The following is a 15,134-nucleotide window of genomic DNA, read 5'->3' as shown; positions in this document are numbered from 1 at the left end:
CTCCTCCTCCTCCTCCTCCTCTTTCTCTTCCTCCTCCTCTTTTTCCTCCTCCTTTCTTCTCCTCCTCCTCCTCTTCCTCCTTCTCTTCCTCCTCTTTTTACTCCTCCTCCTCCTCTTTCTTCTCCTCCTCCTCCTCTTGCTCCTCCTCCTCCTCCTCTTGCTCCTCTTTCTCCTCCTCCTCCTCCTCTTCCTCCTCCTCCTCTTCCTCCTCCTCCTTTCTTCCTCCTCCTCTTTCTCTTCTTCCTCCTCCTTCTCCTCCTCCTCCTCTCTTCCTCCTCCTCCTCCTCTCTTCCTCCTCCTTCTCCTTTCTCCTCCTCCTTCTCCTTTCTCCTCCTCCTCCTCCTCTTCCTCCTCTCTGTCCTCCTCTTCCTCCTCCTCCTCCTCTCTCTCCTACTCCTCTTCCTCCTCCTCTCTCTCCTCCTCACGTGTTTTAAAGCTGCAGCGATTCATTGATCAGTCGATCAAACTTTTACACACGTCACAATGACTTTTTTCCTTTTATTTAAATTGATGAAATGAAAGAAACAATCTAATAATGTTTTAAATCTATTGTTATATGAAGTCATCACCTGGTTCTGACTCATTTAATCATTTTAACTCTTTTATCTCGTCTTACTGCCCCCCCCCCGTTGTATAACCTTTCAAATGTTTTTAAAAGTTTTTTTATCATTAATCTTTATTGTTCGTCCTCACTTTTATCTTGAAAATCTCTTTATAACTGTATAAATAATTATAAATAATAATAATAATAATTATTATTATTATTATTGTTATTATTAATATCAACATGAAGAGAGGATCAGTTTGATGAATTCACTTTTATTTTCAAAACTGACCAAACACTGACATTTTCAAAGTAAAACTCAGCTTTTCTCTAGACTTTTACTTTGAAATGACTATAACTTTTACTACAGTTTTTTTGCTGTTGTTGACCTTCACAATAAGATTTTATTGTTTTCTCCAGTAAATTCACACAGTGAGGTCGGGTCACTCTGTCAGTCATTAGTCATTACACTGAAGCATTATGGGAAACTTTACAGAGATATGATCACTGAGAACCAGAGGAGGAGGCGGGAAAAGTTCAGAGCCAGTCAGACCAAGGAGCGTGTGTTTTCTCATGTCTGTCAGTCAGCAGGTTCACAGTCAGAGTCCTGAACTGGTCTAAACCGGTCCTGGTCCAGAGACTGGTCCTGGTCCAGAGACCGGTCCTGGTCCAGAGACCGGTCCTGGTCCAGAGACTGGTCCTGGTCCAGAGACCGGTCCTGGTCCAGGGAGGAACCAGTTCAACGTTGATGTGGATCCAGTTTTTATCAACACGTTCATCATTAAATAATGTTTGAATCATATTGATGCTGCTGAGATCGATGAGTTTGTACATTTTGATGCAGATCGAGAAAATAATCGGATCAATAGGTAATCAGATCATAATCGGATCAATAGGTAATCAGATCATAATCGGATCAATAGGTAATCAGATCATCTGGAGCTGCTGGTATATGGTAGAATGTTGAAACAGACAGAGCTGTAGTGATGACATCATTGTTTAATATATATACTGTACAGGTTAATTCAGCTCCAGGTGTATGGATTGTATAATAATGACGTCATCGTGTCACACAGGTAAGATAGGTAAGATAGGTAAAACAGCTGGGAGGTGTATGGATTAAACATATAAACATGTGTAGGACTGTTTCAGTCCAGTTACGAGGTTTTACCACAAACTTTAATCCAGAACTAACAAATCCAAATCCTGATCAGATGGCGGATTAACTGATCACCGATCAGTTTATTGATCACTGATCTTCGGTCAGATTGTTTGGTAAACTCACCGGACACATTGAGCTTCCCTCCCAGGAACCAGCTGATCTTCCCGCTGCTCAGCTCGCAGTCCCGGACCCGCTCAAACGGCTTCACCCAGCGGAGTCTGTCCGCGGCGGCGGATCCCCAGAACCGATCCGGATCCGTGAGCGAGAGCCGGTACAGATCCCGGTGGGACAGACGGGAAAGCTGGTGGCTCCAGGTGCCCGGTGGAGGTGTAGGAGGAGCGGGCACGGAGGACAGACAGCACCGGTGCTGTTGTTGACATAGTCCCGGTCCCGGTGTCCTGCAGCGGCTCAGGAGGGTCCTGAAGAACCCGGCCCCCCTGCTGCGGTGAGCGGCCATGTTGATCCTCTGCATCCAGAACCGAAACTGACTCACATCACAAACACAAGCTCTCTCTGCCTGTCTCTCTCCCTCCCCCACTTCCTCCTTCACTCCCCCACTTCCTCCCTCTCTCTCTCTCTCTCTCTCTCTCTCTCAGGTGTTCGCAGGTGTCTGGAGGTATGGAGTCACTTTAGCGCCAAAACCTGTGAGGCCTTGATCTGACAGGTCCACTATTCCAGATCAATTCTGGGAAACTTTCCTAATCAGCTGTTTGGTTCTAATTATATAATAATTCATGTTAATTATATGCTAATTAAAGGCCTATTGAGATTTTTTTAAACAGTAAATAATGTCACAGTGAAATTACACCTGTCTCCACAGAGCTGTGTGACGTCACTGTGAAATTTTGTGATGTCGATATTTAATTTCCCACATCTTAAAAAAACTGCAGAAATATTTTCCTCCAAATTCTCATGAAAACACATGAAATATACATTTTTGTGTTTCTCATGTAGAGACTTTAGTTTTTTATATTTGAACCTTTTACAGTTTATATTTGGAATCAATAAGTAAACTGATCAATTTATCAATAATTAATTGAAATTGTTTTTGTAATTGATCAGACTCACAAAGATTTGAAAAGATATATTGTATCTGTATTAGGAAAATCCAGCACATTCCTCATCATAAAAACTATATTATATCACGGACACAGAACTTGTGTTGCCTTCACTGCTCTACGTACATTTGCATTTTTCTCTTCATGTCTACTTTTGACTCGCTCAGTGGCCGTCACGTCCAGAGGGATGACGTGTGACTACAGGTGTATGAGTATAAACCAGACTGTATTAACATGCGTCCACTCTCCTGTTGTCAGTCCTGTTTCCTGAAATTCTCACGACAGTATCATAACAATTATTCTTAATAATAATTACATAATAATTATCTCAGTGTCCCGTATTAAATCAGTAAATAAAACTATCAAATTAATAATAAAAACAAACTCAAATAAAATGTGTGACAGAACCATTATAATGTAAAATAATCCTATAAATATTAAAGACTGAGTTCGTCATCATGAAATGTTATTTTGACTTTTCACAATAAAAGCCTGTTTTGGGTCATTTTAATTTAAGTCCAGTATTTTTATTTCTTATTAATTATTCCATTGTCTTTATTCTTATCATACAGTAAATGTGAGTCTCTCAGTGTTAGTGACTGATGTGTTAAACTATGAGTTTTATGTTTTTATATAAACTGAGTAAAAATCTGGTGTTTCAAAGTAAAACTCTAATGAACAGTCACTTTCAGTTCAGATTCAGTCATGATCAAACTGTCACTTGAAAAAGCTGAAAACGGATTTACAGTTAAAACTTGTCGTGAGACTGAAACTTCTCAGATTTTAAACGTATAAAATCACGTGAAAGTTTCAGATTATTGACAAACAGATCAGATCATGAAATTTAATATCTAAAAAGGATAAAAAAGGATCATAATTTATCACAAGATGAACATTATGAGATCAGTGACGTGCTCTGGCGGCTGCTGCCCCCTGTAGGTCAACAGGGGGACTGCAGGTTAAAGCTTTTATATTCAGACTTTCATTAAATTTCATATTTAAATGTGTTTTAAGTTTAAAGGAGAATTTACTATATAAATGCAAAAGAACGAAGCCAAACTGAAGCTTAAAGATTCCAAGTTAATATGAATCAAATTATAAAGACGTGGTTGTAGATGTACGATCACAATGTAAGGTCCACTTACACACTTGTTCCAGAGCTTTCCTGGGGACCACATGGTCTTCATCAGCAGATGGCGTTCGCCCTGTCTTCATGTAACTGTAAACATCCTGTCACATGTTCAGTCTCGGAAACACTCTTGACTAAAGGTCCACTTACTCACTTATTTATCAGCTGACGAGGTCTGTGTGGGTACGGTCGAAAGCTCCAGAACAGGCCTGGAAGTGGACCTTGAGTGGTGTTGTTTCTGTCAGGCTATAACAGAATATAAATATATTATGAAATATGAATTATGATTTAATACTAAAGATTTAAATGAATTTCTCTTGGGGAAAAATAAAGTTTGAATTATTGAAATGAAAACAATAAAGAAACTGACACAGGATCAGTTTGTGTTTGGACTGAACTCTTTAAGGAGATTAATTCTGCAGGGATCAGATTAGTTTGGATCTATTGTTGTTTGTTTGTTTGTCTGATGACATTAATGATGATGTTAAAACCTGCAGCTCGTTAAGTCTTTCCCAGTAACATGTTGCCTCCACAACAACAAGCATTAATAATCTTTCAGGTTGGGGTAGGTTATATTATATATTATATTTAATATTATATTTAATATTATCTTACATTCAAACTGCAGGAAATAACATTAAGATGAAATCTTGGATTATTAGTGTGTGGTCTCACACACTGACCTCAGGTCTGCAGGGACTGGACTTCTTTATGAACCCGTCTGGACTCAGTGTGTGTTGTCTCCTAACGAGCTAAAGCTTTGAGATTGTACTAACTGATCACACTGATCAATTAATACATTTATTGGTGCTGCAGACACAAACAACAGAATTATTCACATCCTTAAGAAAACATCCAGTGCTTTTAAATCAAGTAAGAAGGTTGGTCTGAGCGAGCTGCTGCTCGACAGGAACACAGATCTTCATTAAACCTCAGACACGACGCCGTCGCTGGACTCAGCAGCTTTTCTTCCTCATCAGAACAAAGCTCTCTGACTGTGAAGGGGTGCACTGCTCCTTTAACAGAGAAATAAATGATATTTGTGTCTCAGGATGTTTGGATCAGACGATCGGCCATGTTGTTGTGTTTGACCTCCTCCTCAGATTAACGATCAGCGGATCATTAAGAGTCATAAAGGTGATTAATTCTATTGTACAAACACAAAGGTGGATTAACCGTGTATACACCCTTTAATCTGACCTGTGGTCTGCACAACAACAAACCTCTGGATGAAAACACGGCTGGATTACAATTATCGTCCGAGTGTGGGAATTATCTGTGACCAGGATTAAAGAGGAAACCGTCACAGACATTCATGTTAATCTGAGGTCAGAGGTCAGACAGGAAACCAGCAACATCACTGAGGAGTCTCTGTGGTCGGGGGTTTTCTACTTTAAGGTCGAGTCTCTCCTCAGCTGAGGGACAGAAAACTTTCATCTTCCCTCTTCATTCATCATGTTGCAGTTCAGACGGGTCTCAGCTGTACGTGATTCCTGAAGTAAAAGGCCACGATGATGGAACAGTCACATGACTTCCCCTCGTGTTGAAGATAAGACAATGATGATGCTTCATGATAATTAAAGTGTTTAAACTGAGTGTCTGTGATGCGTTCACAGGTCTGTCCATACAGTCAAAAAAGTCACGACACACTGTGTGACTGCAGTGTTTGGGCGTCCACATACTTTTGGCATTGTGATTGTATCTCTAACACATGATGGACTCAGAGGTCAGAGGTCAGAGGGCGTGGGCTGCCTCAGCTGCGTCTGCTTCAGGTGAGCTTTGGTCTGCAGGTGAGCCTTCAGGAAGGTGAGCAGGCGGAAGTGTTTGCCGCAGGCGTGGCAGCTGTACGGCGTCTCCCCGGTGTGGATGCTGCGGTGCCTCATGAAGCTGGTGGCCAGGTTGAAGGTCTTGGAGCAGAGGGAACACCTGTAGGGCTTCTCGCCGGTGTGGGTGTACCTGTGGTCGCGCAGCAGCTCCTTCAGCCGGTAGCTCTTCCCGCAGATGTCGCAGTGGAACGGCTTCTCGCCCGTGTGACTCCTCTGGTGAACTCTGAACTGCGACGGGTTTGGGAACTTCTTGCCGCAGACGTCGCAGGTGATGACGGAGCCGGCGGCCGGCAGCTCGTCGGCGGGCAGCTCGTGCGAGTGTTTGCTGATGACGTGGTTCTTCAGGCAGCGGTAGCTCTTCCCGCAGACGGAGCACAGCTGCCTCTCTCCGGTGTGGATGGCCTGGTGGCTGCGCAGGTTGGCGGCCTGGGTGAAGCCCTTCCCGCAGGTGGAGCACTGGTACGGCCGCGCCTCCTGATGCACCAGCTTGTGGCGAGTCAAGTGGCAGGCGTGGTAGAAGCTCTTGCCGCAGACGTCGCAGATGAAGGTCTTGTCGAAGTGAGTCATCCGGTGAGTCTTCAGCACGCTGACGCAGGAGTAACCTTTCCCGCAGATGTCGCAGTGGCACGTTTTCTCGCCGGTGTGCCGCGCCTTCACGTGCAGGTTGCGGTGAGCTTTGTGGTTGAATCTTTTGGGGCAGTAGTCGCAGGCGTACGGCAGCAGCCTGTGCTCTTTGATCTCGTGGTCACGGAGCTTCAGGACGCCGGTGAAAATCATCCCGCACACCGAGCACACCGGGTGAGACTTCCTCTGGTGGTCGGAGAGTCGCTCTGCGTTTGGAAACAACATCCCGCACTGCGAGCACTGCTGGTGACTTCCTGACGTCTCTGCGAGCGCCGCCGTGTTTCTGGCTTTCCTCCTACGGCTGCGGCGCTGCTGCTTCCTGCTGCATGCTGCAGAGACCCCGCCCTCCTCTGCTGTGGTGGCGCCGGGCAGAGGTGAGGACGGCCGAGCGTACTCGTGGTCGGGGAAATCAGCCTGAAGGGGGGGGGAGGGGGAGGAGTGTTTCCTGTGCATCACTTCACCTGTTCCCTCGGTGCAGCTGCTTTTATCTTCCCCTGTAGACAAAGACACAGAGGTCACTCAAGGTCACAGAGGTTAAAGGTGGTCACATGACACCAGCGTTGACAAACGTCAGCCATGTTTCCTCAGTCAGGTGAACTCACCGTCAGCACTGGTGCCGTTCTGCAGAGAGACCAGCATACACCTGGAGTCGACAGCGGCGCTCTGAAAAACACAAACAGTGACAGTGATCAGGTGTGATCAGGTGTGTTCAGGTGTGTTCAGGTGTGTTCAGGTGTGTTCAGGTGTGTTCAGGTGTGATCAGGTGTGTTCAGGTGTGTTCAGGTGTGTTCAGGTGTGTTCAGGTGTGTTCAGGTGTGTTCAGGTGTGATCAGGTGTGATCAGGTGTGTTCAGGTGTGTTCAGGTGTGTTCAGGTGTGATCAGGTGTGTTCAGGTGTGTTCAGGTGTGTTCAGGTGTGTTCAGGTGTGATCAGGTGTGATTCACTCACTGACCCCATAAACCAGGATGTAGGTCTGTTGTGTGGGGGGGGGCTCAGCTCCACCGTCCTCACCTGTAACACAGAGCAGTGGAAACACCTGTGACTGAGTCTTTCCTCTCTGGACGTTTCCTGTCCGACCTTCAGGAGGAAACAGGAGCCAGAGTGTTTGTTGTATTTCTCAGTACGAGGCGTTCAGGGACCCGAGGACTCGTGATATTTATCATGAAAACAGAATCAAACGTCCACGTCTTCGGTCACAACAAACAGGATGTAAAACTCAGAGTCTGGGTCAGTGCGGACGTGACGTCCAGATGAAGAGCGTCTGTTTAACATCGTGACTTTTATGTTTTTATTTTGTGTCTCGTGATTTTGTTGTCTGCGAGAGAGAGAGGGAAAATAAATCTTCAAAAGGCATGTGCATGGAGCGTGGCCATGATTCAGTGTCAGATGAATGTGTTGCTATGTCGCTGCTGTTTTACTGCTTCCTCCATCTTTTCCACCTCAGCTGAGCAGGAAACGCACCTACTGTCACACCTCAAGCCTCTGTTCAGTGTCCGAGCTTCAGACTCACCATCAGCGCTCTGTGTCTTCATCACACCCTCACCGCTCCGGTCGGACCGAGGAGCATCGCTCTGGTCTCCTGGAGCCTCGTCCTGCTGCACAGCAGCCAGCTCCACCATCTGCAGCAGCTTCTCCACAGCTTCAGCACACAGACGCTCCACCAGAGCGCCCAGCCGCTGCTCAGTCAGTGTGGTCACACATCAGAACAGATAACAACAAAGCATCACCTTTTAATAACAATAATAACTTATATTTTTATAGCACCTTTCAAGGTACCCGAGGCCACTTTGCAGAGTAAGAAGACAAAAAGTAAATAAATAAAACAAATAAATGATTGATGATCATTTTACAATATCTTCATATGTTTATGTACAAAACTCTGAATGTGTAAAGTAACTACAGCTGTCAGATAAATACACTACAGTAGAAAGTATCTAGTATCCAAGTATAAAGTAGCATAAAAAGTACAAGTACTTCAGAGTTGTACTTAATGACAGTACTTGAGTAAATTTACTTAGTTACTTTCCATCACTGTCTTGGTTGAACACAACATCTGAAACATCTTTTGACTCTGGGAAGCTGTAATAGACTAAATACTTAATCTAATCATTTGAAAAAAAAAATGGGCAGATTATTAAATATTGATCAGAATTGCTAGTTGCACCTGTGATCAATATTAAGAGGAAGCATGCCGAACAGTAGCAGGGTATGTATTGTCATTGTCTACTTGGTGTTGGATTCAACAAACAGTGTTGAAAGAGAATGTTTAACCCTTCAAGTCTAAATTGTTTGTTAGGATATTGTATTATATTCCACAGTGAGTATAAATCAGCCAACAACATGAAAATCCTTAAATTAGAGGATTAGTAAATGGAGTTTGGTGTGTGATTCCGTTCTGCTTTTCACACTGGACCCAGGCTGGGACCAGGCTGGGGACAGCCGTTAGCCCCAGGGAGGGACCAGGGAGGGACCAGGCTGGGACCAGGCTGGGACCAGGCTGGGACCAGGCTGGGTCCAGGCTGGGACCAGGCTGGGACCAGGGAGGGACCAGGCTGGGACCAGGCTGGGACCAGGGAGGGACAGCCGTTAGCCCCAGGCTGGGACCAGGCTGGGACCAGGCTGGGACAGCCGTTAGCCCCAGGGAGGGACAGCCGTTAGCCCCAGGTTCCTTTAGTGAAGGACCTGTCTATAGTAGAGTCACTGAAACTGCTTAAATTAAGTCATTTCTAAATGGAGTTCGTTGTGTGTCTACATTGGAAGTTTTAGTGTGCGGTCACTGAAACTGCTTAAATTAGACGATTTTAAAATGGAGTTGTGTGTGTGACTTCATGAGAACTCAACCGTTACAACAACTAATATTTAAACACACACACTGTTACTCGATCACCTCCCGTCAACCACCGGGACCGAAAGAGTTAAACCCGAGTTAGCCGTTGGCTACAGTTAGCAGCGGTTGCTTACCTCAGTTTCGGGATTTTGTTTATTTAAAGAGACTTTCTCCGCCGCGGTAAAAATCTCCGCCACCACGGCCTTGGCCAGATTACTCACGATGAACGCCACTTCATTTTTTAAAGTGATTAAATCCACCATTTTGAAGATTTCTGTCACTAATGATGCAGGTTAGCTTAGCAAACAAACGGCTAAAGGGACTGTTGCGGGTAAAGGAAGTGATGTAATTGTCTCATCCAACGGTTAACGCCTTCCAAAGTAAAAGTACTACTGCTCTACTGACTACAGCTAAATTATTAAAAATAAAGGTTCTTTTTACGAGCTTCAGATTTATGATTTTTAAACAGTTTTATTTCTTCCTTTTCTCGTTTTACATTCGTTTTTATCATTTTACCTTTTAGTTATTTGACTAGTGCTAATAGATTGGAGAATGTAAAAATGTAAAAATACAAATAAAATATACTCAAACACTGAATCAATAAAACTCACTTTTTTTATCTTTAATGTTAAATTTAAGGTAACAACTAACTTTGTTTTTATTCAAATTAATTTGATAAGTCGTTTTAAATAGTTATTAAACTACAGATATTACAAGTCAGTTTCAGACTATTTCAGACATGTTACTGTCACAGCAGGATTAAACCAAAAAAATAAAAATAGAAAAACTGAATTTTAACAAATGTTTTTAATTTTTAAAATATAATTTGACATAATTGAATTTCATTAAAAGAAAATGTAATGCACGTGGAAATCTGTGGCTGCCAATGTTTAAATATAACTAACTCGTCTTAAACCATTTTCTGTGTAACTGTTTTTCTCCTGAACGATCCTGAAAAACCACTTCCTGGATATGTTACCATGACGTATCCACTATATATGTTGTAACATGTACAAAAAAGTTTAATTAGCCTGGTTAATTAGACTTAAATAACACTATTCTGCAATGTTTGTGTAGTGTTATTGACATAACAGCACAAATAAAAGTACCATTGTTTCCAAAAATACTTTGCTTTTTATTCATCACCCTGCACCTGTTGCTGTAAATACATATGATAATATCAAACAAATTCTTTTTAAATATTACATTTAAATTACATTCCTTCACAGAACTTCAGTCTGATCAGTGCTTGACAGACAGTCAAACTATAAAACACCAACAGGAATAAAACATTGAATATTCTCTTATTTTCCAAAAACACAGATATAAAACATACTCTCAGTACAATACAATGATAAACACACAGACGGAGACATCTTCATTTACACCCTCCTCCAACAGTTCACGTCTGTCAGAACAGACTCCACTCAGTCCGATTCCTCCACGACCATCGGACTCTTAGTGGAGGTCCTCGTTACGCTAGCATGACGTTAGCATTTCTGGGAGCACAGAGAGATGGCTAACGGAGCCGAACACGTTTAGTATTTTAGCTCAGTTATAGCATAATCAGTAGCATTTGCTTCATTATTGAAAAGCTGTGGATAGATCAATCAAAAAGTAACATATTTGTCAGTTAACTTCATAGTTTTCAATGGGTTGTTAGCTTGCTAATATTTCTTATTTCATTAGCAGCTAACACCTTAGCATATTGGTCATGACTTTAATGTCACATTTTACATCAACAGTAAAGATGTTAGCATGATAAAATATTACCCATGTGCTGATAGTTTAGCATACAACGTTTGGTAAAATACTAGCACTGAAATTTTACATATTCAATTACTAATTTTAAATCTTTGTTAGCCTTTGTATAATAGTTTATCTTGCTAATATTTTAGCATGCTAACATGCCCACATATTACATTTTAAATGAACAGTAGCTGTTTCTTACCACTGTAAAATAGTAGCCATGGGCTAATATATAAGCATGCGAACATATTTGGCAGGCTAATTTAAGTGTTTGGTAACATGCTAAATCTATAGCCCACTGGCTAGTAGTTTAGCATACTAACACTAGCACTGAAATAATACATTATATTTTGTCAGTTAACGTTTGTTTGCATAGAAGGAAATGCCCAAAGGCTAATGTCCAAGTTAAATACTTAAAATGCTTAAATACCAGCGCTCTACTAAGTGTTTTCTTGAGAAATAAATAAATAAATAAATAAATAAAATAAAATAAAAATGAATAAATAAATAACTAAATGCGTTTGAAAAATTGGTAAATTTAGCGACAAAGTCGCTAAGTTGGCAACATTGGCTGTCGAGCTACTGAAGTAGAAACTTTGCATAGTAACAAATGATGTAATGGCTGTTCATTGATTGGCTGTGCTCCCTGAAAAAGGAGCCAATGAAATCACTGTGCTCCCAGAGCAGAAACGTCCGATCAACCTTCAGCTGTGTTCGTCCGAGTTGCCACCACTCTGCCGCCGCGGCGAGGAGGCGCACCTCCCTCCCTCCTCCTGCTGCTGCTGCTGTTTGGAGGAGCTGGACAGGTCGATGGCCACCTCCTCCTCCATGTCCTCCTCCTCCTCCAGCAGCTCCTCCTCCTCCACTGCCTCACGCTCCACCCCCCGGGCCTCGCCGCCGCCCCGTCTCTCCGAGGCGTCGCAGAAAGAGTCAGAGCGGGCGGAGTCAGACTCCCGAGGGCTGGAACATTTTTTGGCCATTTCTAAAGACTTTTTGTGCATTCCTGTGAGGACATGAGGACAGAGACAGAGATTCAGTCCAGTCTGCACGACACACATATTATTATTATTATTATTATTATTACACTGTTTAAAATCGTATAAAATACTATAAGAATATATAATCTCACAGTCAACTGAATGAACAAAAAGCTGCATAAACTCGGAGCCCCGCAGGAGACACCTGTCCGTCTCCTGCGGGGCCCCAGGGGCCTCCTGGTCACAGCTCTGATTCAGTCATAATGATGTTTACTATTTATACATCTCTAATAAACAGCTTGTTTACAGGCTACAGTTTGTATATGAAAGATGAATGAGTCTGATCTTACATGATATTTATTTATTTATGCAAAAATAAAATAAACATGTTCTCAGGCTGTGAGCATCTGCATCAGCAGTTTTGTTGTTGTAACAAGTGAAATTTATGTTATTATCATTAAATAAAATAAGGTTTTCCTGTGATATGACCAAATGTATTTACACAAAACTGTCCTGTTACATTAAAGTCTGTGAAACTCTGAACTGAAATAATTTAACATCTAAAAGTATCAGGAATCACAACTGTGAAAAAATAAATATGAATCTTTTCTGAGGGTTGACTGTTTTATAAATAATACATCACTTTATTTTAACATATTAAGTGGAATCCTGTTGACACCAGGTGTACATGTTGTAAATACTCTTATATGATGTGAGCATTTTAACTGGTGGCAGGACTCGATGTGTCACACCTGTGTTAGATCAGGTGCGGCCTCAGTACGGAGCTTCACTGGTCACATTTTTAACATAATAAAACTGTCTGTGAAGCTCCGGATATTATCATATATATATATATATATATATAATCATTTTACTTTAACACCTAAAAACCGCTTCCATGTTATCTGCTGAAAATATAAATTGTTGTGTTAATATTGATTCCCAGTGTGTGTGTGTGTGTTCAGTGTGTGTGTAGCCTGTGTATTGATGCGTGGTGTGGTGCGTGTGCGTGGCACTGACGTGCATGCGGCTCACCGAGCAGCCAGGGGGCGCAGGATCCCATCATGCCGTTCTTGGCGGAGTTGAGGATGGACTCTGGCAGCGGGATGGAGTGTCGCACCATCGCCCCGTACAGACCGTACTCCGCCATGACGCTGCTGCGACCCCAACACTTCTCCCGCTTACGCCACTTCGCCCGCCGATTCTGAAACCACACCTGGAAAATACAAGAAAACAGAAAAATTCAAAACCACACCTGGAAAAAATAAATACAAAAAAACCCTTGAAGACCTGAGTTACTGTCAGTTTACAGATGTTTGTCTTTATGGGATTAAATAGAGATCCATGAAATATAAAGTTATTAGAGATAATTGTAAATCCTGTGGTTTAAGATGCAAATTAACCTTCAATTCATATATGTATGAAATATTTTTCTTTCCTGTCCAATAATCATCTTCAGACCCTCAGATTTCTCTCGTGACCCATTGGAGGGTCCCTGACCCTCATGTTGGCAACTGTATCTGGTAAAAAGGTTCAGTAGAATATAAATGTCATTTTTAGGAGACATGAGACTGAAAATCTGTCTAATAATTAATTTCTCTTTATGTTTTTCATGGTTCACTTTATAATTAATTTTGTCTTTTTTGACTGAAAGAAAACAATATTGTGAATATTAAAGTTTTTAATATGATTGATCTCGAAGACACAGAACACACTTATACATCATATACACATGTACAATGATGTATCATCATACATAACTTATAAGCTTGTTGTGTAATTTAAACACTTTAAATTCATCCTGAAGAGATCATCTAAATCTGCAGTCAGACGTGTGATTAGTCAGCTGATTATTGGTGATTGATCAGCTGTGTCGATCAGCTGTCTCACCTGTATTCTGTCCTCGGGCAGCTCTGTCTTCATGGCGAGCATCTCTCGGGCGTAGACGTCGGGGTAATGAGCCTCGTGAAAAGCTTTCTCCAGCTCCTCCAGCTGGTGGGAGGTGAACACCGTCCTGCAGCACAGAGCACAACGTCACACACCTGAACACACACCTGAACACACACACCTGAACACACACGCTGCACTTCAGTCAGTAACACGTCAGTATGAAGTTTCACCAGATTTACAGCAGAAATCTTTGGTTTTTAATTTCTCTCAATTTTCTGTGAAAATCATTTGAGTCCAAACAGAATTTATCTGCTTGAGTCTAAAGGGTTAAAAATAAAGATGCCAGTTTATATCTGATTAATCCTTAATTTCTTTAATAACATGATATTTTTTATAATTTGCTGTTATCCAATCTTCTGTCTTATTCTGTCTTCTGATGGTTTTATTTAAACTGAACCTGAAAAATCACTGATGCACAAACCTACTGTGCAAAGATAAATCATTACAATCTATATTTGTTTAGCTTTTTATAATAAAAAATGATTAATAAAAATATTGCATAATTTTAAGTGACATATAAACTGCTTGTTCAAATGATGACAGATTTTTGTAAGTTTCAACCAATAAATCGGAATTTTGTCAATTTATTTTTCACTTTTTTAATCACTTTAAAATATCTGAAACATTAAGTTTAAAATATGTTTATATTTATAATTTAGCTTTAATCTCCTTTGACTGGAAACATTTCAGCCTCAGTGACTGAGTTTCTCTGCTGTTTAAATCCTCAGGGATCAGGTTTACATCAGGTTCTGTGACAGATGTTTCAGACTGAAGGATCCAGCTGATGAAGATGAAGATGAAGATGATGTCATTGAGTCAGAGGAATCAGTAAAAACTCACCTGTGTCTCCTCTTCTTTCTCTTCTGATTGTTTCCTGAACTTTTGGAGTCGTTTCTGTCGGAGAGACACTCCTCATCTTCAGGAGGAAGAGCAGAAAAAAAATATCTCATCAACACAAAGAGTTTTAGAGATTAGTTCTAGTTTTACTTTGAAATTATCTAATTTACTTTGTTTATCTAAAGGAAAAAGAAAAAGTTCGTTTCTTTATTCACAGATTAAGATCCAATTAAATCAACAGCCTGATCTGTCCAATAAGAATTTCACCTGAATTCAGAGCAACAAGCGGATTCTTCTGAACCTTTAAACTGGACAAACCTGACCGTTAAACCCGAGCAGAGCCGAATTCAGCCGAACCACAGATTAAAACGAAAACAAAAACACACAATTTACAGTCAAAATAATAATAAAATATATGTAAAAAAAAAAAAAAAAAAAAAAAAAAAAAAAA

The 15,134-nt window shown here is 41.4% G+C and overlaps 3 protein-coding genes across 4 annotated transcripts in view; all 3 read right to left on the bottom strand.

Annotated features, from left to right (window-relative positions):
• Positions 1–4,524, bottom strand: part of acss1 (acyl-CoA synthetase short chain family member 1) — a 22,216-nt gene extending 17,692 nt beyond the window's left edge. Inside the window, exons 1-2 of the mRNA XM_023395662.2 lie at positions 3,910–4,524; positions 1,830–2,172 (exon numbers count right to left, since the gene is read on the bottom strand). Of these exons, the coding sequence (XP_023251430.1) occupies positions 1,830–2,172; positions 3,910–3,951 (385 nt within the window). The 5' untranslated portion in view covers positions 3,952–4,524. The remainder of the gene's footprint in view (positions 1–1,829; positions 2,173–3,909) is intronic.
• Positions 4,525–4,652: 128 nt separating this feature from the next.
• On the bottom strand, positions 4,653–9,491 carry LOC111646220 (uncharacterized). Its single transcript, XM_023395663.2, has 5 exons — positions 9,305–9,491; positions 7,854–8,019; positions 7,296–7,354; positions 6,946–7,006; positions 4,653–6,837 (listed from the first exon to the last, which is right to left on the bottom strand). Exons 1-5 carry the CDS (start codon positions 9,431–9,433, stop codon positions 5,621–5,623), a joined length of 1,632 nt encoding a protein of 543 aa, XP_023251431.1. The 5' UTR covers positions 9,434–9,491; the 3' UTR covers positions 4,653–5,620.
• Positions 9,492–10,276: 785 nt separating this feature from the next.
• Positions 10,277–15,134, bottom strand: part of vsx1 (visual system homeobox 1 homolog, chx10-like) — a 5,670-nt gene continuing 812 nt past the window's right edge. Inside the window, exons 2-5 of one of the 2 annotated variants that reach the window (XM_023395657.1) lie at positions 14,687–14,762; positions 13,787–13,910; positions 12,917–13,112; positions 10,277–11,922 (exon numbers count right to left, since the gene is read on the bottom strand). In XM_023395657.1, the coding sequence (XP_023251425.1) occupies positions 11,624–11,922; positions 12,917–13,112; positions 13,787–13,910; positions 14,687–14,762 (695 nt within the window). In that variant the 3' untranslated portion in view covers positions 10,277–11,623. The remainder of the gene's footprint in view (positions 11,923–12,916; positions 13,113–13,786; positions 13,911–14,686; positions 14,763–15,134) is intronic. The other variant, XM_023395658.1, reaches the window with a different exon arrangement.

Source organism: Seriola lalandi, unplaced genomic scaffold (genome assembly GCF_002814215.2).
Source record: "Seriola lalandi dorsalis isolate HSWRI2012SDOR001 ecotype SW California unplaced genomic scaffold, Sedor1 jcf7180002054967, whole genome shotgun sequence".
Classification (NCBI taxonomy): domain Eukaryota; kingdom Metazoa; phylum Chordata; class Actinopteri; order Carangiformes; family Carangidae; genus Seriola; species Seriola lalandi.
The sequence above is the reverse complement of the archived record's forward strand: the minus strand, read 5'-3'. Positions and strand labels throughout refer to the sequence as shown.

Bases quoted from the DNA above. Each gene is read 5' to 3' on its own strand.
- LOC111646220 (XM_023395663.2), bottom strand. From the start codon at position 9,433: ATGGTGGATTTAATCACTTTAAAAAATGAAGTGGCGTTCATCGTGAGT. The intron at 7,355-7,853 runs GTGAGTCTGAAG...TCTGTGTTACAG, and splicing joins GAAGACACAGAGCGCTGATG to GTGAGGACGGTGGAGCTGAG. The intron at 7,007-7,295 runs GTCAGTGAGTGA...TGTGTTTTTCAG, and splicing joins CCTACATCCTGGTTTATGGG to AGCGCCGCTGTCGACTCCAG.